The sequence below is a fragment of the Salvelinus sp. IW2-2015 genome, linkage group LG27 (genome assembly GCF_002910315.2).
Source record: "Salvelinus sp. IW2-2015 linkage group LG27, ASM291031v2, whole genome shotgun sequence".
NCBI lineage: Eukaryota > Metazoa > Chordata > Actinopteri > Salmoniformes > Salmonidae > Salvelinus > Salvelinus sp. IW2-2015.
Window position 1 is genome coordinate 12,820,285 of NC_036867.1, and position 26,347 is coordinate 12,846,631.

Genomic DNA, 26,347 nt, shown 5'->3' on the forward strand with positions numbered 1-26,347 from the left:
TTGTTATGATTGATACTGCAACACTCATATAGTAATGCATTTTAAGGCCCCCTGGTTTGGACACTGAAGAGTTAACTTCCTTTAATAAAAGTCTTCTCCAGCATTTGCTCATTTACAAACACACACATATGTATACCTACATAGGACAGGATAACTCCACACAGGCAGAAAGCATCACTAACTATTAAAACCACGAAGCGCGAAAGACTTTCCAAACACCCACGTCTAGTGCATTTTAGGAAAGCAGATGAATAAATAAAGCAAACAGTAGGCTACAAATCTCATGAAAACAAAAGTGCTTCTCCTTGCACCTTTTGATAGTTCAAATTTCTGTCGTACAAAATCAAGTTAATTCAGATTATTATAACTTCTTATGGGTTGAGAAATACATTTCGGATTGCCAGCTACATAACTAACCAATAAAACCCAATAGAAATAAATCATCAACATTGCAGGTCCACTTTAGTATATGTTAGCTGTATTAGCTATAACATGGTGAAATATAACCCCCAATTCCATTTACAAAAGGTATGGCATTGACAAAGTTTGATATGACTGACAAAGTTAATTCACAAGATTGTTTATGTAATTTAAATAGGCTGTCCATTTGTAGGGTAATACAAACCCTAGTTAACTTTTCAACCTCATTTTCCATATCTCCAGTACCACACCAGAGTCTACATATGTGAAAATTGACCAGTGTTAACTAGTGTTGATTTTTCAGTGTAACATTTCTAGTGTTGATTCAAGAGTTAAATTAACCCTGTAAATTGTTAAATTAACATAAAAAATAACCCCAGTGTTGGTGTTAATAACCAGAGTTCAACCAAAATCACACCCATCATTATCACATTTCCCAGCATTCTCTACTGCAGGTAGATTTTTTTACTTTTCTTGTAACAACATCTATGTTTTTTCATTTACATTGATCGATGAATTAATCTTTTGTTACTCAAAAATAATTAATACGTTTTTTCTAAACTATTCCAGTCTGTTACTTGGACTTGGTTGTTCCACTTTACAGTAGATGTAAAAGGTAGTCTCATAACTTAGTCTTTCCAAACCTGGCAGTCAATCTGAATGCAGGTTGAAGGTGAATGATAAAAAAAAGGTTGGATATCCCCACTGGAATCCAATAGGAATTAAATATCACTTTGTAAGCCAGCATAATGTGAGTTGCAGGCCTAATGTGGCCTGTAAACTATGAGTTTCAGGCCACTGAATTAGGGTAAAACTAGGCTCTCAAAAGAAGGCACTATGAAATACGTATTGTCTTAAAGAATAAAAAATGTATTTAACATATAGGAGTCTACGTCAAGGTCACTTTGAGTCAAAATGCAAGCTGAGATCTACTGCTCAGAAGCCTATGCTCCTTAACCTATTAAAAAAAGTACTGGAGCAATGCGGTTAGTGCAATGATCTAAAGGCCAGATACATTATCACTGCATATTGGCTTTGCTTGAAATTCCCTGCCAATTCATTGTTGTTCAAACCATTTTTTTTTTAAATTAAATTTCAACATTTTAGGTAGGATATATGATCACACTGGTAATAGATCAGTTGTAATTTTTTTAAATTTGTATTTTCCCCCCTTTTTCTCCCCAATTTCGTCATATCCAATTACGATCTTGTCTCATAGCTGCAACTTCCAGCTCGGGACAGGCGACGGTCGAGTCATGCGTCCCCCAAAACATGACCCGCAAACTGCGCTCCTTAACACCCTTTCCTCCACTGACACTGATCAAAAAGGGGCACGTCTTCCAGTTGATGGCGAAACTCCAGTTGGACCGCATTATTTCAGCCTCATGCACAAATTCATGCTGTTACTCCTATGAACAGAGAAAGTGAAAATATTCCTCAATATTAAAAAAGACCCAAGCCGCTAATAATAACGACGCAGGCCTATCGATACACTTTCCTACTCATTTATTACAGCTGCAGTGCTGGTTGTAGCACGAGTGGAAGTAAGAAGAACGAGCATTTTATAACTTATATAGCCAAAGTGTTGAATAAAAAGTGTTGACAGTGCGGAGTAAGAACTTAAACATGAACTACAGTTGAAGTCAGAAGTTTACATACACCAAATACAGTTAAACTCAGTTTTTCACAATTCCTGACATTTAATCCTAGTAAAAAATTCCCTGTCTTAGGTCAGTTAGGATCACCACTTTATTTTAAGAATCTGAAATGTCAGAATAATAGTAGAGAGAATGATTTATTTCAGCTTTTATTTCTTTCATCACATTCCCAGTGGGAAGTTTACATACACCCAATTAGTATTTGGTAGCATTGCCTTTAAATTGTTTAACTTGGGTCAAACTTTTCAGTTAGCCTTCCACAAACTTCCCACAATAAGTTGGGTGAATTTTGGCTCATTCCTCCTGACAGAGCTGGAGTAACTGAGTCAGGTTTGTAGGCCTCCTTGCTCGCACACACTTTTTCTGTTCTGTCCACAAATTTTCTATAGGATTGAGGTCAGGGCTTTGTGATAGCCACTCCAATATCTTGACTTTGTTGTCCTTAAGCCATTTGCCACAACTTTGGAAGTATGCTTGGGGTCATTATCCATTTGGAAGACCCATTTGCGACCAAGCATTAACTTCCTGACTGATCTTGAGATGTTGCTTCAATATATCACATAATTTTCTTTCCTCATGATGCCATCAATTTTGTGAAGTGCACCAGTCCCTCCTGCAGCAAAGCACCCCCATAACATGATGCTGCCACCCCTGTGCTACCCGGTTGGGATGGTGTTCTTCGGCTTGCAAGCTTCCCCCTTTCTCCTCCAAACATAACGATGGTCATTATGGCCAACATTTCAATTTTGGTTCATCAGACCAGAGAACATTTCTTCAAAAAGTAGGATCTTTGTCTCCATGTGCAGCTGCAAACCGTAGTCTGGCTTTTTATGGCGGTTTTGGAGCAGTGGCTTCTTCCTTGCTGAGCGGCCTTTCAGGTTGTGTCGATATAGGACTTGTTTTACTGTGGATATAGATACTTTGTACCTGTTTCCTCCAGCATCTTCACAAGGTCCTTTGCTGTTGTTCTGGGATTGATTTGCACTTTTCGCACCAAATTACGTTCATCTCTAGGAGACAGAACGCGTCTCCTTCCTGAGCGGTATGACGGCTGCATGGTCACATGGTGTTAATACTTGCGTACTATTGTTTGTACAGATGAGCATAGTACCTTCAGGCATTTGGAAATTGCTCCCAAGGATGAACCAGACTTGTGGAGGTCTACAATAAAAAAATGTAGGTTGGCTGATTTCTTTTGATGTTCCCATGATGTCAAGCAAAGAGGCACTGAGTTTGAAGGGAGGCCTTGAAATACATCCACAGGTAAACCTCCAATTGACTCAAATTATGTCAATTAGCCTATCAGAAGCTTCTAAAGCCATTACATAATTTTCTGGAATTTTCCAAGCTGTTTAAAGGCACAGTCAACTTAGTGTATGTACACTTCTGACCCACTGGAATTGTGATACAGTGAATTATAAGTGAAATAATCTGTCTGGAAACAATTGTTGGAAAAATCACTTGTGTCATGCACAAAGTAGATGTCCTAACCGACTGCCAAAACTATAGTTTGTTAAGAAGAAATTTGTGGAGTGGTTGAAAAATGAATTTTAATGACTCCAACCTGAGTGGATGTAAACTTCCGACTTCAACTGTATTTGCTGTATTCGATGACAGTCTCTCTCTAGTCATGATTTTAAAAGTTTTGAAATCTCACAGTATCAACTTCGCTGTAGCATTTTTTTTTTTACACCTGCTATGTTGCTGCAGACAAATCTGAGAAATCCAATTGGCCAGCGTTAGGCTTATAGTGCACTTCATTTGCTCTCTGAGCCCGCCGGGAAGTCGGATTTGTACCTTTGGACACATTAAATGGTGCTAAATTGGAACACTCCACATACCCGGCACACAGGGCAGCTGAATCGAATGCACCTACCACCAACAGCACAATGCAAAAATAAGGCTTAAAAACCTACAGCAGGGCTTTTAAATTCTGGTCCTAGAGGGCCGAAACATTTTTGGATTTGAATTTTTGTATGGTTCTTCAAAGAACCATCCCATGAAAATGGTTCCCCTATGGCATCGCTGTTCTATTGTGCTGGAGATAATGAAAATTAGGTTGCTAAAGGGTGCAATTGTTATTGAAGATAAAAGTAGATACTATGGAAATGATTAAATTGTAAGAACTTCTGTAAAGAATGGAAGCTATGCCGAATGGAAGCTATGCCTAGGGCTGCTTGATGGCACTTCAAATATTAGTTCATGGTTCCATGATGGAATAATATCCATTTATACTCTTGACAACCACGCCTTGGTCACTGCTGATTGGACAGTATTACCAGCAGGCGCCACAAGCTGTGTCTGGGTGGGAAATGCAGTACTGGATCTTAGACCTGAGGAGAGCGAGAGGTGTCTTTAGTGTTGTTTCAAATAAGCATACATAAACACACACGTATGCACACACACAGACAATTCTCCAGTGTTAACAAAAACAAAATTAACACTGAGTCTGTGGACCCATATAGACAACGGAACAGTGTTAAATGAACACACTGCTTAGTGTAATGTCTTATTCAAATAATTCCAAGAGTGCCTTGCATTTTCAAGTAAATTTTAGAGTTACCACCCATGGCTGCTTCATTCATCCATCTTCGGTCCAAGTGAGACCTAAAGAACCATGTTTTCATCTTTTTTTAAATAAAATGATCACAATACCTACCATACGGCTTGATTTTGAGAGCCTAGTTTTCCTCTAAAACAGGGGCCTGAAACTCATACACATCACTTTGTGGTACAAAGGATGACCTTAAAGGGTACAACTACAGTGACAAGTGTTTGTACCCCTTTAGGAACAAATCTAAACCTTTTTTTCGTGAGTAATATAATGGTTTTCTGGCATGGAAGTTTTGTTATACTGTCTTGCAAGGTGATGTGTAACTCCTGTTGGAATCCAACTCCTGTTGGATATCCAACTTTGGAAATATTTTATCACCCGCAACCTGTATTCAAAATGATTGCCAGAATTGGGAAAACTAAGCTATGAGTACCTAAAGCACCTAAACTACACAGAACAAAAATATAAATGCAACATGTAAAGTGTTGGTGCCATGTTTCATGAGCTGAAAACACATTTTCCAGATGCACAAAAAGCGTATTTCTCTCAATTGTTTTGCACAAATTTGTTTACATCACTGTTAGTGAGTATTTCTCCTTTGCCAAGGTAATCCATTGACCTGACAGGTGTGGCATATCAAGAAGCTGATCAAACAGCATATTGCACAGGTGCACCTTCTGCTGGTGACAATAAAAGGCCACTCTAAATGTGCAGTTTTGTCACACAACACAAGGCTACAGATGTCAGAAGTTTTGAGGGAGCGTGCAATTGGCATGCTGACTGCAGGAATGTCCACCAGAGCTGTTGCTAAAGAAATAAATGTTAATTTCTCTACCATAAGCCGCCTTCAACGTCATTTTAGAGAATTTGGCAGTACATCCAACCAGCCTCACAACCACAGACCACATGTATGGCTTCGTGTGGGCGAGCAGTTTGCTGATGTCAATGTTGTGAACAGTGTCCCATGGTGGCTGTGGGGTTATGGTATGGGCAGGCATAAGCTTCAGACAATGAACACAATTGCATTTTATTGATGGCAATTTGAATGCACAGAGATACCGTGACGAGATCCTGAAGCCCATTGTCTCCACCGCCATCACCTCATGTTTCAGCATGATAATCCACGTCCCCATGTCGCAAGGATCAGTACACAATTCCTGGAAGCAGAAAATGTCCCAGATCTTCAATGGCCTGCGTACTCAACATACACGTAACCCATTCGCACAGCCGTTCAAGAGGAATAAGCCACAATCAACAGCCTGATCAACAAGGAGATGTGTCGCGCTGCATGGAGTAAATTGTGGTCACATCAGATACTGACTGGTTTTCTGATTCATGCCCCTACCTTTGTTTTTAAGGTATCTGTGAACAACAGGTGCATATCTGTATTCTCAGTCATGTGAAATCCATAGATTGGGGCCTAAAGAATGTATTTCAATTGACTGATTTTCTTATATGAACTGTAACTCAATAAAATCTTGGAAATTGTTGCACGTTGCATTTATATTTTTGTTCAGTATAGAACGACCATTTCAGTAACCGGTGCAATAAATACAAGAAACATATTGGATTAGTTTAGAAGATGTTAGTAATTTGGTTCAAGGTGATGTGTATGAGTATCAGGCCCTTGAATTAGGGTAAAACTAGGACTTCAAAATAAGGCCTTATGAAATACGTACACTCATGTACGTACACCCATGAAAAATAAACTACCGGGCCCCTAACATAGAAATCAGAATGTTTCAGATTAAAATAACATACTGAACAATATGTGTTATTAAATGTACTAACTATAAGCTTCTGCTGCTCTGTACTACAATTGTGCAGATTCTAGTTTCCACCTTCATCCTTTGCCTATATTAACACTATTGCAAACAATTTTGGTTCCTAATGTTAACAAAAGCTGTCTGTGTCATGGGATTTTTTTATGCTTTATTATACATAATTCACATTTGGTGACTTATCTTTTCATATATGGTATTGTAGTCAGTTTTAATTTAGAAATTACCAATGATCCATGTTTCAGATTAAATAATTTATTACCAATTATTATAAACAAGGCTAACCCTCTTTTGCCCTATGCATCATTTCTAAATATATGCCTAAATAACATCCCCCAAATAAAATAGAAATCCTGAACTATGTGGACTGCAGGCATAAATGTGGTACCTACAGAGAACAAGCATCTGTGAAACTACAACTGTAGTGTCAAGACATTATGTGGGTATTCCTGAGTAAATTCAACAGGAGATAAACCATGGCAGAAAATACTCTGAAACAGTATTTTGACCATCCCCGGGCAGGCTTGGGTAGAACAGGTTAAGGCATTTGTCCTTGTGTTTGTTCCCTGTAAACAAAACTCAAGAGGTTACACTGCACCAAGCGTCAAGCCTTCTTGTGAGCAAACTCCTTTATAATGTCTTTAAAGTTTCATTTTCTAGCTAACTGGTTTTCAATTGAAAGGATGGCAAGGCTGTTCAACCTGTCTTGGCACATTGTAGAGCTTTATAAGTTTCAGCTTCCTGAAGGCACGTTCACCTCCAGCAACTGTTACAGGTCATTGTACAGAAGATTCACAGTGCAATGCACACGTCTCCAAAAATGCTCTGTAGCTGCATCTTGTGGATGGCATTTAGGAGCTTTAGAGGAGAAAGACTATCTGAAAAAGTAGCACCATATCCTCTTTTAGATGTCGCACTTCATTTTCAAATCCATCCGAGATCTTTGGAGTACTTGTTTCTCAATTTGTGGCAAGATACACAAATTTGGTTTTCAGTCATTTTCCTAAATGTGAGTATTGGTGAAAACTACTCGCATATAGCTGCAATCGTGTGGAACCGCATGTCCAAATGACTGATTATACTATCCAGAGCCACATCAAACACTGTGTTGCGAAATCCAGTGTCTGACTTCTTTTCATTTGCTATGTCATCTTTGGTCTCATCAGGGAAACTTTTTCTTTTTTTCTGGCGGCTCCTCTGTTCACTGTGAAACTGAGTAGTTACACCCATTTTATTTTCCACCATGGAGGATTCTGCCAGAAGAGTGTCCCATTGATTACGCAGAGCCTTATTTCTTCCTTCTTGTAGTGCCTTAATGTGAGCTGCTTCAGTGTCCAGAGAAATATTTCCGGACTGAAGAATTAGGCTTCTATTCTCAATAAACTGCTAAACTTTTTCCCAAAAAGTGAGCAAGAAGATTGCCTTGAAAGACATGAAGTAGCTTTTCAGACCACAGACTTGGCTTCGTTTGTCAGGCTGCAGTTGGCAAGAAGCATGTCTAGGGCCTTGATGATATGCGGTAAATGAGTTGCCACTGGTTGGACCGCAGCAATATGCGCACACCATCGTGTGTCTGAAAGGCGGTTAAGACAGCAGCCAGTCTTTTCCTTGAGAATGGCCCATCGCTCTGGGCTGGCACTAAACAGATTGTAAAGACGATTCACAAAAAAGGTTGATACTTCTGGGCACAACTGAGCTGAATGTACACCCACAAGATTAAGAGTATGGGAGGCACAAGGTGAGTATGTGGCCAGTGGATTCTTTTGCAGTATGTGTGCTTGAACTCCCTTCACTCCCCCTGACATATTTGCACCTTTATCATAGCCTTGACCATGGCAATCTGCGATGTCAATACCATGCCTTTCCAATGCACTCAAAATCATTTCAGAAATTTCACTGCCTGTCTTTCTAGCAGTCTTTAAATTCAATAAAATGTTAAATTATTTCCCATTCAACTGATCCCTAGACTTCATCTTTGTGTACATATCTCACCAATAATACATTTAACTCAGTATGGGAAATGTCTGGATTTGCATCACATATAACCGAGTAATAGATTACATCTTCTCTTTCATAAAGTATTGTTTTCAAAACCCTTTGACCACATATTTCTATGAACTCGTTTTGTCTCTCAGGGGTGTGAGGTAAAGAGTCAGTCGTGCTCCTTTCTTTTTGTCCCTGATTTTCTGTAAGTGCTCATGTAATAGCGTGTCATAATTTGATAACAGTTCAAGTAAGCCTAGGTAATGTCCAGTATGCACATCATCAAGATTGCTTGTTCAATCTCTTCTGTCACAATAGCCCCGGAATGGCTGATTCCTAGATGCTAAGTACAATGTCACATCCAAAATCCTTTCTAGAAGTGCTCTGTTTTTATACATTTCTGACTGAATTTGTTTTTGAAGCTGACTGTCTATGCATGTAGCTGTTTTAATGGTATGCTGCAGATTTTTCCATTTCCAGTAACAGTTCTTGTGAGACACACCATCCTCATGCTCTGGTAGTTTGTCATACATTCTCCACCATTTCACTGACGATATCTTATAGCCATCCTTACTATTCAGAGAACTGGCTGATGGTTTACTCTGCTCATGAGAAAAAAGAACACATGGAATGCAATATGCCTTTACACTCTTACTATAAATAAGCCAGTCTCTCTGCACCTTTTCTCTTCCGTTTGCTGACTTACTATACTGTAAATAATTGGGGAATGGCTTGCCTTCTGAGTATGGGGGCATGATTTTATACAGTTCTGTCTCCTCACCACACCTGTTGGCTAGTCAGCGAACAATAGCTTCTCTTTCATGGTATTGTACCTTATCTGGCCACAGTGCTGGATCATCTAAAACCTCCTCTTCCTCACTTTGAATCTGTCCATACATATATTTCTCTTATTACTTGCTTGTTCAATCTCTTCTGTCACTCCTTCACTGGCACTGCTGCTACTCTTTAACTCCTCTTCCTCCTCCCTGCTCTCCTCTGCATCAGAGTCTGTCTGACAGCTTTCTGCTGAGATTCTGTCTACCTGGGGTTCTCTAGGCACTAGGAAGTGAGTAAACAAAGGGAATTTTAGGTTTAATGTTCACTCCTACAAAAGGTTAGCATACTAAAAATCCACTACTGAAAGAAAAAACATTTTAATAGTATACATATCAAATAGAATACGTATTTAAGTCATCATGTGCCTAACTTTACAATTTAAAAATGGTCTAGTTATGCTGCTGCTACAGAACTGCCTCACCTCCAAGGTCCGCTGTTCAACTTCATGTAGTAGACACACGTTGGGATCTTTGTCTACAGCGGTAGTAGTAGTAGCATCTACCGTATGGCTAGGTAGGCTACATGTTAGGTTTTCATTTTAGTCTAGCTAGCTAACAAATATCACGCAAATATTGGGGAATACAGCTATAATAATAGCTAATTAGCTAGCCATAGCTGGTAGTGGTAGCTCATCATCTCATGTTAATAATTACTGCTCTGACCGAGCCGAGTGAGTACACGGTAGGCAGCTACCTGTAGCTAGCAAGTTATCAAGCTAGCTACTGTACATTACTGTTCAAAAGTTTGGGGTCACTTAAAAATGTCCTTGTTTTTGAAAGCAAAGCAAATTGTTTGACCATAAAATAACATCAAGATAGCCCTATTTGGTAAAAGACCAAGTCCATATTATGGCAAGAACAGCTCAAATAAGCAAACGACAGTCCATCTTTACTTTAAGACATGAAGGTCAGTCAATATGGAAAATGTAAAGAACTTTGAAAGTTTCTTCAAGTGCAGTCGCAAAAACTATCAAGCGCTATGATGAACTGGCTCTCATGAGGACCGTCACAGGAATGGAAGACCCAGAGTTACCTCTGCTGCAGAGGATACGTTCATTAGAGTTACCAGCCTCAGAAAAAGCAGCCCAAAACGCTTCACAGAGTTAAAGTAACAGACACATCTCAACATCAACTGTTCAGAGGAGACTGTGTGAGTCAGGCCTTCATGGTCTAATTGCTGCAAAGAAACCACTACTAAAGGACACCAATAATAATAAGATACTTGCATGGGCCAAGAAACATGAGCAATGGACATTAGACCGGTGGAAATTTGTCCTTTGGTCTGGAGTCCAAATGGGAGATTTTTGGTTCCAACCGCTGTGTCTTTGTGAGATGCAGTGTGGGTGAACGGATGATCTCCGCGTGTGTATGTCCCACCGTAAAGCATGGAGGAGGAGGTGTTATGGTGTGGGGGTGCTTTTCTGGTGACACTGTCAGTGATTTATTTAGAATTCAAGGCACACTTAACCAGCATGGCTACCACAGTAATCTGCAGTGATACACCATCCCATCTGGCTTGGGCTTAATGTGACTATCATTTGTTTTTCAACAGGGCAATGACCCAACACACCTCCAGGCTCTGTAAGGGATATTTGACCAAGAAGGAGAGGGATGGAGTGCTGCATTAGATGACCTGGCCACAATCCCCCGACCTCAACCAAATTGAGATGTTAGGGATGAGTCGGACCGCAGAGTGAGGGAAAAGCAGCCAACAAGTGCTCAGCATATGTGGGAACTCATTCAAGACTGTTGGAAAAGCATTCCAGGTGAAGCTGGTTGAGAGAATGTCAAGAGTGTTCAAAGCTGCCATCAAGCCAAAGGGTGGCTATTTGAAGAATCTAAAATATATTTTTATTTGTTTAACACTTTTTTGGATACTACATGATTCCATGTGTTATTTCATAGTTTTGATGTCTTTACTATTATTCTATAATGTAGAAAATAGTAAAAATAAAGAAAAACCCTTGAATGAGTAGGTGTTCTAAAACTTATGACTGGTAGTGTATGGTATTTTGTTAAATAAAATGTAAAAAATGACAATAACATATTTGTTTGGAATCTCATTTGGTGAAGTACATAGGATCGAAAATGGATGAACGCAACAACCATGTCTCTGTCACTAACAAATACAGTCATGGGTGTTAACTACAATTTATTCGAAAGGCACTCTGAAATATCTGAATAAGGCTTTACACTAATAAGTGTGTTCATTTAACACTGTTACAGTGTATATATGGGGTCCACAGACAACACTGTTAGTGTTCATTTCACATTTTTTAACACTGGAGAAATTGCTGTGTACACACGCACACAATATCAGACGGATTTGCTGTAATCAATAGAGTTATATTGTGACCTCACTTACTCAGGAACCGCCTTGCAATTATACTTGAGTTTTGGATCTATCTCTTTCTGTAGGTCCTGTAAGGAGGGATCATCACAGGTTGTCCTTTAGCAGAGAAAGACATGAAACAATTATAATATGTCATAATATCCCATGAAACATAAAGCCTACATATATCCTAATTATAAACAGACATTTGTTCTACTTTTTTACATAATCCCATACTAGGCACAATGCAGGTGCAGTGATTATGAAAGACATACAAATCAACTATGACACACACACGCGCACACACACACACACACACACACACACACACACACACACACACACACACACAGAAACACACACACACCACACACACACACACACGTCAAGTTTGTCTGGACAAAAAGCTTACCCTTATTCTCCTTGGTCACCAGGACAACACTCAGGCTCTTAATTTTGGCAGCTTTGAACCTTTTCACCTCAATGGTGGAAAAATACTTCACATAAAAGACAAACATAGAAATACGTAAAGATCAGAATTGACATGAAATCAATCAACACGTAGGTGCACTATTGCTTAAGCAAACAAAAACATAACAGTCTACTAATAATATGTGTAGTGTTGTGGCAATAGAGGGGTTCTACATTTTGGTGGAAATGGCAGCTGTGGTAAAATTATGTTTTGGCTTGGTTGTCTGTGAGTACGGCTGTTAGGGTGACCGTATTACTGCCACACCGGCGTTCACGAGTCATGAATGCAGTCAAATTCCACGTGACCGTTTTGTCATGGTAGTTAAGCTTCTCCAAGCTCTGATGCTGCTGATGGTCATTAGTAGCCTACCAAACTTGCTTTACAGCGGGTTACAGCTTAACTGGCATACATATGCAGAGCGTGAGTTTCAAATTGTAGCAAGATCGTTTTCGCCATAAAATGCACCTTTATATTAAAAGCATTACATGCATAATTTGCAGTCACTTTTGAGAATGGTGTTTTCCTGCTAATGGAACATTAGCGCTTATAGCCTACTGCCGTGTGGTGCATTGCTGTGCTTATAATGTGCTATAAATAGCCTAATAGTTTATCAACATTTTTAGCTAAACGTTATGATCTGTTGCGACAGCCTCATTACTTCAAACATGTTTTTTGATGCCAGTGTGTATTAATTTGGGATCTATCGAATCCCACAACTGTCTCAGTGTCACGCCCTGACCTTAGAGATCCTTTTTATGTCTTTATTTTGGTTGGTCAGGGCTGAGTTGGGGTGGGCATTCTATGTTTTGTTCTGTGTGTTGTATTTATATGTGTTTGGCCTGGTATGGTTCCCAATCAGGGCAGCTGTCAATCGTTGTCTCTGATTGAGAACCATATTTAGGTAGCCTGTTCCCACCTGTGTTTGTGGGTAGTTGTTTTCTGTTTTGTGTTTGCAGAACTGTTCGTTTGTCGTTTTGTTGTTTTTTGTTCAAGTATTCGTATTTATTAAAAGTATTATGAATACTTACCACGCTGCACCTTGGTCTTCTCCTTCTCCCGACGACGTTCGTTACAGAACTACCCACCACCAAAGGACCAAGCAGCGTGGTGGAATGGACTCCTGGACATGGGAGGAAATTTTGGACGGCAAGGGACCCTGGGCACAGCCGGGAGAGTATCGCCGTCCGAAAGAGGAGCTGGAGGCAGCTAGAGCGGAGCGGCGACACTACGAGGACTTGGCTTGAGGAAACGTGCACGAGAGGCAGCCCCAGAAGTGTTTTTTGGGAAGGGGGGGGCACACGAGGAGATTGGCGAAGACAGGTAGGAGACCTGAGCCAACTCCCCGTGCTTACCGTGGCGAGAGAGTGATCGGGCAGGCACCGTGTTATGCGGTGAAGCGCACAGTGTCCTCAGTGCGCACGCATAGCCCGGTGCACTACATCGCAGCTCCTCGAATCGGCCGGGTTAGAGTGGGCATCGAGCCAGGAGGGATGATGCCGGCTCAGCGCATCTGGTCTCCAGTGCGTCTCCTCGGCCCGGGTTATACGGTACCAGCCCTACGCACGGCGTCCCCGGTTCGCCAGCACAGCCCAGTGCGGCCTGTTACAACTCTCCGCACTTGCCGGGCTACAGGGGGTATCCAGCCAGGACAGGTTGTGCAGGCTCATTGCTCGAGACCTCCAGTGCGCCTCCACGGCTCAGTGCATCCGGTGCCTCGGCCAAGGACAAGGCCTCCTGCATGTCTCCCCAGCCTGGTGAGTTCTGTACCTGTGCTAAGTCCTAACCCTCCTGCATGTCTCCCCAGCCTGGTGAGTCCTGTGCCTCCTGTCCGGAGCCGCCAGAGTCTCCCTCCTGTCCGGAGCCGCCAGAGTCTCCCTCCTGTCCGGAGCCGCCAGAGTCTCCCTCCAGTCTGGGGCCCGCTGCTAGGGTCCCCAGTCCGGGGTCGGTGGCGAGGGTCTACGTCCCGCACCAGAGCCGCCACCGCGGTGAAATGCCCACCCAGACCCTCCCCTATAGGTTCAGGTTTTGCGGCCGGAGTCCGTACCTTTGGGGGGGGGGGGGGTACTTGTCACGCCCGGTGACCTTAGAGATCCTTTTTATGCTCTATTTTGGTTGGTCAGGGCATGAGTTGGGGTGGGATTCTATGTTTTGTTCTGTGTGTTGTATTTATATGTATTTGCCTGGTAATTGGTTCCCAATCAGAGGCAGCTGTCATCGTTGTCTCTTGATTGAGACCATATTTAGGTAGCCTGTTCCACCTGTGTTTGTGGGTAGTTGTTTTCTGTTTTGTGTATTGCACCTTGCCAGAACTGTTCGTTTGTCTTTTGTTGTGTTTTTTTGTTCAAGTATTCGTATTTATTATTTAAATGTATTATGAATACTTACCACGCTGCACCTTGGTCTTCTGACGACGTTCGTTACACCCAGACTATGTTTGGAATATTTATTTTTCACACAGAATAGAATAGGTTAACTTTTGTAACATGGGGGATAGTAGACTGTAGACTGACATAGGCTAGTGCTTTTGCTGTTCGTTAGGCCAGTCATCTTGTTGGCTGATGAAAAAGTAAATGTGGACAGTTTCTTCCAATATTCTTCAATACGTGCCTCGGAATAGGATAAGGACTCGCGCAATTGCGTCCCCGATGTGTCTGTCTTCACTTGTCGCCTGTGAGAATGACCTGATCAAGTGACTGAGAGCCATGTGAGTGAGATACTTTGGTGCGCCCAGCCGGGAGAAGGGAATTATATAATTATTATATTCAGTTCAAGGCACAACGGCCACGACCGCAAAAGGCATGATTTTACGGCCAGACAAAGGGGATGCCGCAGGGAAATTTGAGACATTATTCAAGTGCTTCAATTGTGAATGAGAGATTTTTTAAAACTAAGCAAAGCTCATGCCATTCATGCAACCTTTTTCAAATCATCATTAGTCTCATCTGTAGATGTAGTTTCTTGTAGATGGCGCCAGAGGGATGGCTGCCTGCCGTTTCATGGGCTCCTAACCAACCGTGCTATTTTGTTAGTTTTTTCAATTTTTTGTAACTTATTTTTGTACATAATGATCCTGCTACCGTCTCTTATGACCGAAAAGGCTTCTGTGAAATTAGAACAACGATTACTCACCTTGAACTGGACGAAGAATTTCTCTTTAATGAGTTGGACGAGAGGGATTTACTCCAGACACCCGAACAGCCCTCATCCCCATCACTCGCAGAGAAAAAGACGAAGAGGTATTCACGGAAAGAGATCGGGTGCTTGTGAGGATCCGCAGACGATCTGCCTTTGCCATCCGTACTATTGGCTAACGTACAATCATTGGATAATAAATTGGACAAACTAAAAGCATGTATATCCTACCAACGGCAATTAAAAACTGTAATATCTTATGTTTCACCGAGTCGTGGCTAAACGAAGACATGAATACATACAGCTGGCGGGTTATACACTGTATCGGCAGGATAGAACAGCAGCCTCTGGTAAGACAACGGGTGGCGGCCTATGTATATTTGTAAACAGTTGGTGCACGATATCTAAGGAAGTCTTGAGTTTTGCTCGCCTGAGGTAGAGTATCTCATGATAAGCTGTAGACCACAGTATCTACCTAGAGAGGTTTCATCTGTATTTTTAGTAGCTGTCTACATACCACCACAGACCAACCAAGGCTGGCACTAAAATCGCACTCAATGAGCTGTTATACCGCCATGAGCAAACAGGAAAATGCGCATCCAGAGGCGGCGCTCCTAGTGGCGGGGACTTTAATGCAGGGAAACTTAAATCCGTTTTACCTCATTTCTACCAGCATGTTAAATGTGCAAACTCTAGACCACCTTTACTCACACACAGAGATGCGTACAAGCTCTCCCTCGCCCTCCATTTGGTAAATCTGACCATAAACTCTACCCTCCTGATTCCTGCTTACAAGCAAAATTAAAGCAGAAAGCACCAGTGACTCAGTCAATAAAGAAGTAGTCAGAAGAAGCAGATCCTAAGCTACAGGACTATCTTGCTAGCACAGACTGGAATATGTTCCGGGATTCCTCTGATGCATTGAGGAGTACACCACATCAGTCACTGGCTACACAATAAGTGCATTGATGATGTCGTCGCCACAATGACTGTACGTACATACCTCACCAGAAGCTATGGATTACAGGCAACATCCGCACTGAGCTAAAGGCTAGAGCTGCCGCTTTCAAGGAGCGGGACTCTAACCCGGAAGCTGATAAGAAATCCCGCTATGCCCTCCGACGAACCACCAAACAGGCAAAGCATCAATACAGGACTAAGATCGAATCGTACTACACCGGCTCCGACGTTCGTTGGATGTGGCAGGGCTTGCAAACTATTACAGACTACAAAGGGAAGCACAGCCGAGAGCTGCCCAGTGACACAAGCCTATCAGACGAGCTAAATTACTTCTATGCTCGCTTCGAGGCAAGTAACACTAAAGCATGCATGGGAGCATCAGCTGTTCTGGATGACTGTGTGATTACGCTCTCCGCAGCCGATGTGAGTAGGTCAACATTCACAAGGTCGCAGGGCCAGACGGATTACCAGGACGTGTACTGCGAGCACGCGCTGATCAACTGGCAAGTGTCTTCACTGACATGTTCAACCTTTCCCTGTCTGAGTCTGTAATACCAGCATGTTCCAAGCAGACCACCATAGTCCCTATGCCCAAGAACACTAAGGTAAACTGCCTAAATGACTACCGACCATGAAGTGGTTTGAAAGGCTGGTCATGCCTCACATCAACACCATTATCCCAGAAACCCTAGACCCACTCCAATTTGCATACTGCCCCAACAGATTCACAGATGATGCAATCTCTATTGCACTCCACACTGCCCTTTCAAACCTGGACAAAAGGAACACCTAGGTGAGATTGCTATTCATGGACTAGAGCTCAGCGTTCAACACCATAGTGCCATCAGAGCTCATCACTAAGCTAAGGACCCAGGAACTAAACACCTCCCTCTGCAACTGGATCCTGGACTTTCTTACAGGCTGCCCTCAGGTGGTAAGGGTAGGTAACAACACATCCGCCACGCTTGTGCTCAGTCCCCTCCTGTACTCCCTGTTCACTCATGACTGCACGGCCAGGCACGACTACAACACCATCATTAAGTTTGCCGATGACACACAGTGGTAGGTCTGAACACCGACAACGACGAGACAGCATATAGGGAGGAGATCAGAGACCTGGCAGTGTGGTGCCAGGACAACAACCTCTCCCTCAACGTGATCAAGTCTAAGGAGATGATTGTGGACTACAGAAAAAGGAGGACCGAGCATGCCCCCATTCTCATCAACGGGGCTGTAGTGTAGCAGGTTGAGAGCTTCAAGATTTTTGGTGTCCATATCGCCAACAAACTTACATGGTTCAAGCCCACCAAGACAGTCATAAAGCGGGCACGACAAAACCTATTCCCCCTCAGGAGACTGAAAAGATTTGGCATGGGTCCTCAGATCCTCAAAAGGTTCTTCAGCTGCGCCATCGAGAGCATCCTGACTGGTTGCATCATTGCCTGGTATGGCAACTGCTCGGCCTCCGACCGCAAGGCACTATAGAGGGTAGTGTGTTCAGCCCAGTACGTCACTGGGGCCAAGCTTCCTGCCATCCAGGAACTCTATACCAGGCGGTGTCAGAGGAAGGCCCTAAAAATTGTCAAAGACTCCAGCCACCCTAGTCATAGACTGTTCTCTCTGCTACCTGCACGGCAAGCGGTACCAGAGCGCCAAGTCTAGGTCCAAGAGGCTTCTAAACAGCTTCTACCCCCAAGCCATTAGACAACTGAACATCTATTCAGACTATTTGCATTGCCCCCCCCTCTTACGCTGCTGCTACTCTCTGTTATTATCAATGCATAAGTCACTTTAATAACTCTATCCACATGTATATATTACCTCAATTACCTCGACTAACCGGTGCCACCGCACATTGACTCTGTACCGGTACCCCTTGTATATAGCCCCTTGTATATATTGTTATTTTACTGCTGCACTTTAATTATTTGTTACTTTTATTTATTTAAATGTTTTTGTATTTTTCTTAACTGCATTGTTGGTTAAGGGCTTGTAAGTAAGCATTTCACTGTAAGGTCTACACCTGTTGTATTCGGCGCATGTGACAAATACAATTTGATTTGATCATGCAGCCTTAGAATGTATAAAAAATTTAAACATATAGCCCAAAGTTTGTATCACAGCTAAAGTTACATAAATACCTCTAAATTAAGCATATATGAGTACCTGTTTCTTTGTTAACCACTCAAAACACCACTCAAAACACCGGATGTGTTTAACCGGATGTGCGCACTCCCTCAAATACTTTGGAGAAAATATCCTTTCTATTTTATACAGCTTTGTTCAATTGTATTCTTCATACTATAAAATGCCACGAAATTCTAAGCCAATCTTGCCTGCTAAATGAACTAGTGTAGCGCACAGCCATATGGTATAGCCAGATCAGGGCCTAACTCAGAGTATGTTATTCTGTTCTTCTGAAACAGACTATATTTCTTCTTCTTCTAAAATAAACAATGGATTCATTGTGATGGTTTTTATTAGACTTTTTAAAATGTAGATGTTCCAAAGGTCTCCATCAGTGGCTTTGAAGGCTATGCATGGAAGCCGGGAGATGCTAAATGTGTTCATGTTCATTAAAGGTAAATTGCTTGACAATCACCGGCTGCCAAAATGTCATGACCGCCACAGCCCTATCTGTGAGTATTTGTATTTTTCCAGAGCAGAGAATATCACTACACTATTCAGTTGAAATAACACATTCCATTGCACAGTGAAACTTGATAAGACTATCACATTGTTGTGCTGAGGTGCGGGCCAGGCCAAACACATAAATGTGTCTCAAATGACATCCTATTCCCTATATAGTGTACTACTTTTGAACAGAGCCCATACAGTAGGTCTTCGGTCAAAAGTTGTTCACTTTATAGAGAATAGGTTGCCATTTAGGACTCAGTCATTGCACCTTACCTGGTGGGGCTGAAAGGAGTGGCAATAGATCCATTCAGCATGGCTGTGACATCACCACATGCGGCATCTGCAAACTAACAGGGAAAGACTAATACAATCTCCATACAAGGGAAGTAACACCCACAGTGAAGGAAAATAACGCTTGAATTGCAAAATCAGTTTGAAACAACAAGCTTAGATTTCCAGTAAATTTACAGCGAAATTCCAGTGAATCCTACTCATTTTTAACAGGTCACTCACTCCCACTGCTGACTCATATTCTGCACCCCTCATAACGCAGTTTTAGAAAAACAACAAATTCTCCCCCACACCTACACTAATCTATTCAGACATTATATTGTGAACTTCCCTGTCTATGAATAGGAAATTCAACACAAACATGTGTTGTGCTGTCCTGAATTCCAAAGTGTAACTGCATGAAAGTGTGTAGCCAATATCCCATCGCCATGTCGGACATTGTCCAATCAGGAGAGAGCTAAGAAATGTGTTTCCATGGAAACAGACACAAAGGCCAATTGATGAACAGTTAGACAGTGAAACCCTTTCCTCTGCTCCCCATCACAATCACAGACTGAATTTGGATTGGTTTGTGGCTATCTAATTCATATCAGTATATTTGATCCATGCATTTTGTATTCATGGCTGGTAGGTGTAAGATTTCAAAGCACCTTAGCCATAGCAGGCTCACTAACAGTCTGAAAAGAACTTACTGCTGCTGAGGCCCGATTCCAGAATGAACGAACTGTGTTGTTGACACAGTCTGTCCAGCCTGGGCACCCTGTGGTGAACGTTTCTGAGGAAACAGACAGACACACACACACACACACACACACACACACACACACACACACACACACACACACACACACACACACACATACACGGAAGGAATGATGCAGGCATTACAAGGAAATGTTTTCTGACAGCACAAATTTCAAGAAACTTCATAATTGTTTGCTTGTTTCTCCATAATGTAGTGACGGAAGCAAACTGGATCATCCTAGGCTGTTCCATCACAATAGCCTTTGGCCAGAGGACCTGCTGAGGCCCTCTGGCTCTGACCCACATGTCATGAGCTATACTGTACTTTATCATGGTCGAATGTATAGTAAGGGCCCGTCCCAAATGGCACCATAAGAGTAGTACACTATAAACACTCCCCTCCGCATGTATTTGGACAGTGAAGCTAACATTTTGTCTCTATTCCGAACCATTTTGGAATTCAGATCAAATGTTTCATATGAGACAAGAATACAGAATGTCACCAAATATTTGAAGGTATTTTCATACATTTTATTTGATTGTAAATAAGAATATAATTTGTTTCTGAACACTTCCATGGTAATGTGGATGCTACCATGATTATGGATAATCATGAATGAAATGTGAATAAACGATGAGTGAGAAAGTTACAGATGAACAAAGATCATACCCCTCAAAAAATGCTAACTTCCCCTGTTATTGGTAATGGTGAGAGGTTAGCATGTTTTGTTGTAGCTTCTGTAACTTTCTCAATAATCATTATTCATGATTCATTCATAATCATGGTATTATCAGGAAACATTTAGAAGTGGTCAAAAACATCTGAGCTACACACTTAAAAGGACAATTACTCCATTTATCATCCCCCACTCAGTTCATAATGGGCAAAACATAACCCAAAACACAACCAAAACAAACTGCAAATGAATTCAACGAGTTTGTAGAGTCACAAGCTTGATGTAGTCATTGCGTGCTAGGAATATATGGGACCAAATACGAAACTTTTGACTACTTTAATATCCTAAGGAAATTTGCCCAAATACTAATGACTTCTTCAAATGAGGGGCCTAGGTAAAACAGAAATGTATGAAAATACCCTAAAAAAAAAGGTAACATTCTGTACTTTCGCATCATATGAAACATTTGATCTCAAATTCTAAAAGCTGTAGTATAGAGCCAAATGTAAAACTTTTGCTTCACTGTCCAAATACATACAGAGGGGAGTGGAGCTGTGCACTATATATGGAAGAGATTGCCTTTTGGGATGCATTCTAAAACAACCAGTACATTAGTGGTATATACTGTACATGAATGGTCTATTAGCTGTCATTTTTTAGATTAGACATAGATCTGACAATTTACTTGACATGTTTATGGCTATCACTGTGTTATGTGGGTGTGACACCTACTCCAGTTGCCTGCTGCACTGCTGCATGGATTCCACCTGGCGATTTGTTCACCATCTACCCTGGCCTGTCTCCCCCTGTCTGGTACAGGTACCCCCACCACACTCCCCCCCTTTCGCTCGCCTCCAGCACACACGCACTGTTGGGGCGAGTGACTCTGAACTTACAATGGCTAGCCCCAAGTCGTTGTATATTTTGCGTCATGACTCCTGCATGCTTTGTTGACTATGAACTTTCTTGTTTACCCAACCTTGGGACAGACTATGTTTGTTCCCACACACGGGACTCGGACTCTCTATTGGTTACACAGACTTTTGGCCTCCCATCCTATTGTAACCACCTCTCGCATGCTTTGTATTCATGTTAGCTGATGAAATTGCTGTACAATATGATCATGTTGCCATCTAATTCACATTCAAATGTCATAAATCAACACTGTAGAGATCTCCCTGTCCTCTGCCGTGCCTTGATTGTATTCTTGCTGTTTATATCTGGAAATGCGCATGTACACCCTGGGCCATCTACTGTTGCTAGCCCCAATTCCGACTTGTGCTCTGATATCTGCTTCACTGATTTCTGCTCTCGTAAGAGCCTGGGTTTTCTTCAAGTTAACACTAGAAGCTTATTACCTAAAATGGATCAATTGAAAGTGTGGGTTCACAACTCCAATCCAGATGTGTTGGTCATTACTGAGAGTGTTTTGAATACTGATGTTAACCTTTCTGGTTATAACTTTTTTCGGCAAGACAGATCTTCTAAAGTTGGGTGAATGGCAATCTTTACCAAGGATCACCTTCAGTGCTTGGTTGTCTCCACCAAGTCTGTCCCCAAACAATTTGATTAGCTGGTTTTAAGCATTGTTGACTGTTGCGGGGTGATATCGTCCTCCATCAGCACCGGCCTGGCCCCTTACACTAAGTCTGAATTTGTACTGCTAGGTGACCTAAACTGGGACATGCTTAAACCACCTGACCAAATCCTAAAGCAATGGGACTCCCTAAATCTTTCTCAGATTATTACCAATCACGCAAGGTATGACTCCAAACACCCAGAAAAGGCTATTCTCCTTGATGTTATCCTCACAAATAATCCTGATAGGTATCAGACTGATGGTTTCTGTAATGACCTAAGTGATCACTGTTTTACAGCCTGTGTTCGTAATGGCTGCTCAGTGAAACGACCTGTCCTGATTTGTCGTAGACGCTTGCTAAATAAATTTCATGAGAAAGCCTTCCTTCATGAACTGGCCTCTGTAAAATGGTATAGAATCAGCTTGATCCCCCTCTGTCGTAGACGGTTGTACCTTCTTTTTAATATTTTCAATGGTATTGTTAACAAACATGCCCCATAAAGAAGATTAGAATTAAAAACAGGTTCAGCCCCTGGTTTGACCATGATCTTGCAGAGTTACTCCACCACCTCAAGAATTGCATTTGGCTGGCGAAAGGCTCGGCACACGCATACTCAGGCTGACTGACTCTCGTTCAGGCAAATGAGAAATAAGTGCACTCAGGCTATCCGGAAAGCCAAAGTTAATTACTTTAAGGAGCAGTTCTCTCTCTGTGGGTCTAACCCCAAGAAGTTCTGGAAAACAGTTAAAGACCTGGAGAAGAAACCCTCCTCCTCACAGCTGCCCGTGTCCCTTAATGTTGATGATGTGGTTGTTACTGACAAGAAGCACATGGCTGAGCTCTTTAATCACCACTTCATTAAGTCAGGATTCCTATTTGACTCAGCCATGCCTCCTTGCTCGTACAACATTTTCTCATCGCTCACCCCTTCTAATGTGACTAGCCCCGACACTCCTCCCTCTTTTTCGCCTGCCCCGCTACAAAGTTTCTCCCTGCAGGTGGTCACTGAGTCCGAGGTACTAAAGGAGCTCCTTAAACTTGACCACAAACAAACATCTGGGTCAGATGGTTTAGACCCTTTCTTCTTTATTAAAGTTGCTACCCCTATCATCGCCAAGCCTGTCTCTCCTCTCTGTGGAGGTTCCCATTGCTTGGAAGGCAGCCACGGTTCGTCCTTTATTTAAAGGGGGAGATCAAGCTGATCCTAACTGTTATAGGCCTATTTCTATTTTGCCCTGTTTATTAAAAGTGTTGGAAAAACTTGTCAAAAATCAACTAACTGGCTTTCTTGGTGTCTATAGTATTCTCTCGGGTATGCAATCTGGTTTCCGCTCAGGTTATGGATGTGTCACTACAACCTATAAAGGTCCTCAATGATGTCACCATTGCCCTTGATTCTAAGCAATGTTGTGCTGCTATTTTTATTGATTTGGCCAAAGCTTTTGATACAGTAGATCATTTCATTCTTGTGGCCTGGCTAAGGAGTATTGGTGTCTCTGAGGGGTCTTTAGCCTAGTTTGCTAACTACCTCTCTCAAAGAGTGCAGTGTATAAAGTCAGAACATCTGCTGTCTCAGCCACTGCCTGTCACCAAGGGAGTACCCCAAGGCTCAATCCTAGGCCCCACTCTCTTCTCAATTTACTTTAACAACATAGATCAGGCAGTAGGAAGCTCTCTCATCCATTTATATGGAGATGATACAGTCTTATACTCAGCTGGCCCCTCCCTAGATTTTGTGTTAAACGCTTTACAACAAAGCTTTCTTAGTGTCCAACAAGCTTTCTCTGCCCTTAACCTTGTTCTGAACACCTCCAAAACAAAGGTCATGAGGTTTGGTAAGAAGAACGCCCCTCTCCCCACAGGTGTGATTACTACCTCTGAGGGTTTAGAGTTTGAGGTAGTCACCTCATACAAGTACTTGGGAGTATGGCTAGACGGTACACTGTCCTTCTCTCAGCACATATCAAAGCTGCAGGCTAAAGTTAAATCTAGACTTGGTTTCCTCTATCGTAATCACTCCTCTTTCACCACAGCTGCCAAACTAACCCTGATTCAGATGACCATCCTACCCATACTAGATTACGGAGACGTAATTTATAGATTTACAGGTAAGGGTGCTCTCGAGCAGCTAGATGTTCTTTACCATTCGGCCATGAGATTTGCCACCGATGTGCCTTATGGGACACATCACTGCACTCTATACTCCTCTGTAAACTGGTCATCTCTGTATACCCGTCGCAAGCCTCACTCCCCCCTATCCGACATATCTACTGCAGCCCTCATCCTCTGCATACAACACTCATTCTGCCAGTCACATTCTGTTAAAGGTCCCCAAAGCACACACATCCCTGGGTCGCTCATCTTTTCAGTTCACTGCAGCTAGCGACTGGAACGAGCTGCAACAAACACTCAAACTGGACAGTTTCATCTCAATCTCTTCATCTAAAGACTCAATCATGGACACTCTTACTGACAGTTGTTGCTGCTTTGCGTGATGTACTGTTGTCTCTACCTTCTTGCCGTTTGTGCTGTTGTCTGTGCCCAATAATGTTTGTACCATGTTTTGTGCTGCTACCATGTGCTGCCATGTTGCTACCATGTTGTTGTCATGTTGTGTTACTACCATGCTATGTTGTCATGTGTTGCAGCCTTGCGCTGTGGTTGTCTTAGGTCTATCTTTATGTAGTGTTCTCTCTCTTGTCGTATGTGTGTTTTGTCCTATTTATTATTATTTATTAGTTTTATCCCAGCCCCCGTCCCCGTAGGCCTTTTGCCTTTTGGTAGGCCGTTATTGTAAATAAGAATTTGTTCTTAACTGACTTGCCTAGTTAAATAAAGGTTCAATAAAAAATGTAATGAATGAAAATGTACAGACTGATGGTGTGTAGCTCCATTTGAGTCTTACCATTGCTCTCCTCCTTGCCACACCAGGTCAGTCCATTCATGATGAAGCCGAGTAGCGTGTCCTCGAGGGTCAAGAAGCAATCTCGCTTCTCTGTGAAGTCATGCACTATTTTCTTTGTTTTGCTCCAGAACAACATCTGGTGGTGCAATGAAATGTAAAAAAATAAAAAATAAAATACAAATATTTACTTGCAGCTGTCAATAAAACAAAACGTATGAATATATTTGAGTGGTGTGTGTGTGTGAGCGAGCGTGTGTGGGTATCTCACCCTGTTACAGACAGGATCCTGGATCACAGTATGGATAAGGGGGTCATAGGCCTCCATCGGTACATTACATGGGTCCCTCCCCACGAATGCTTGCTGAAATGCACTCCATATCTTTTGACAGTTGTTTGCACTGGAACAATCACAGGAATGATCAAGAATACTATTACTGCATTATCATACAAATACAAATATGGCCAATCATTGATTGAGGAAGGAATAGCTCCCTGAGAAATGGTTACTGAATAGGAGAAAACTAAACAGTTTTAACTGTTCACTCATTGTGTTAAGCTGTCTTGACTGTATTATAGCAAGATGGGGAACAGTGAGAGAGTATCAGAGCAGAGCTTGAACAAGCTAGCCGCCCTGTTGTTACAAGGCAAATCCACAACCACCTGTGCCATAAAGCAATGCAGGTTCACATACAGACAGGGAGGCTACATCTTAAATACAATTGGGTCTACATGTAATTATATTCAACTATGGCAATGGAATAAACTGCTGCAAAATGAGTTAACCTGAAGTTTGAGTTACTTTTAACAATAAGCTAAACATGTCAATTAAATGTGCAAAATAAATCTAATAAAAGTTTCTCACCTTGAAGATTTGTTGTTCTGTATAAATGCTTCACATTTGTCAATAATCGTTTTTTTTAGGCTTTCACTCGATGGGCTAGAACTAGACAGTACGTGACTGTTCACTACTCCCAGAGAAATAGCGAGGATAACGACAAGTGAAAGTACTGCACAGAGACCCATGATTAGGCAGAGGCGAGTCCTTCGCTTTTTCCTTGCAAAACGGTGCAATTCTTCATGCTCCATGGCTACTCCTTGTTAAGTCAACTGTGAAATCGGCACTCAAAGGTGGTTTTGTTTTTGTTTGTGTTGTGCCAGTGGGATAGCCTATTGCCTTCAACACCGTCAGTGCTCTGAGTTCTATTTTCGGAGTTGGCCTTAGGGACAGTTTGCTACGACGTTACCACGCGAATACCTCTACTGCGACGCACGGTACTGCATCTCAGTGATTAAGGCGTCACTACAGACGCCCTGGATCAAATCCAGGCTGTATCACAACCGGCCGCGATTGGGAGTTACATAGGGCGGCGCATAATTGACCCAGC

General features: G+C 42.1%; 1 protein-coding gene across 2 annotated transcripts; it reads right to left on the reverse strand.

Moving 5' to 3' along the window:
- Positions 1-35: 35 nt before the first annotated feature.
- Positions 36-26,347, reverse strand: LOC139023098 (ADP-ribosyl cyclase/cyclic ADP-ribose hydrolase 1-like). 2 transcript variants are annotated; one of them, XM_070435391.1, is made up of 9 exons: positions 25,825-26,264; positions 25,231-25,360; positions 24,963-25,098; positions 19,749-19,831; positions 19,039-19,112; position 18,808; positions 11,976-12,061; positions 11,598-11,681; positions 36-4,411 (listed from the first exon to the last, which is right to left on the reverse strand). In XM_070435391.1, exons 1-9 carry the CDS (start codon positions 26,046-26,048, stop codon positions 4,354-4,356), a joined length of 876 nt encoding a protein of 291 aa, XP_070291492.1. In that variant the 5' UTR covers positions 26,049-26,264; the 3' UTR covers positions 36-4,353. The 2 variants fall into 2 exon arrangements, with proteins under 2 accessions (XP_070291492.1, XP_070291491.1); XM_070435390.1 differs by lacking the exons at positions 36-4,411; positions 11,598-11,681; positions 11,976-12,061; position 18,808 and adding an exon at positions 15,112-15,249 and having other exon boundaries at positions 25,825-26,347.

Coding starts and splice junctions, on each gene's coding strand:
- LOC139023098 (XM_070435391.1), bottom strand. CDS start 26,048: ATGGAGCATGAAGAATTGCACCGTTTTGCAAGGAAAAAGCGAAGGACT. Junction 25,099..25,230: donor AGGATCCTGTCTGTAACAGG/GTGAGATACCCA, acceptor TTGCACCACCAG/ATGTTGTTCTGGAGCAAAAC. Junction 4,412..11,597: donor AATTGCAAGGCGGTTCCTGA/GTAAGTGAGGTC, acceptor CGCTCTCCTCAG/GTCTAAGATCCAGTACTGCA.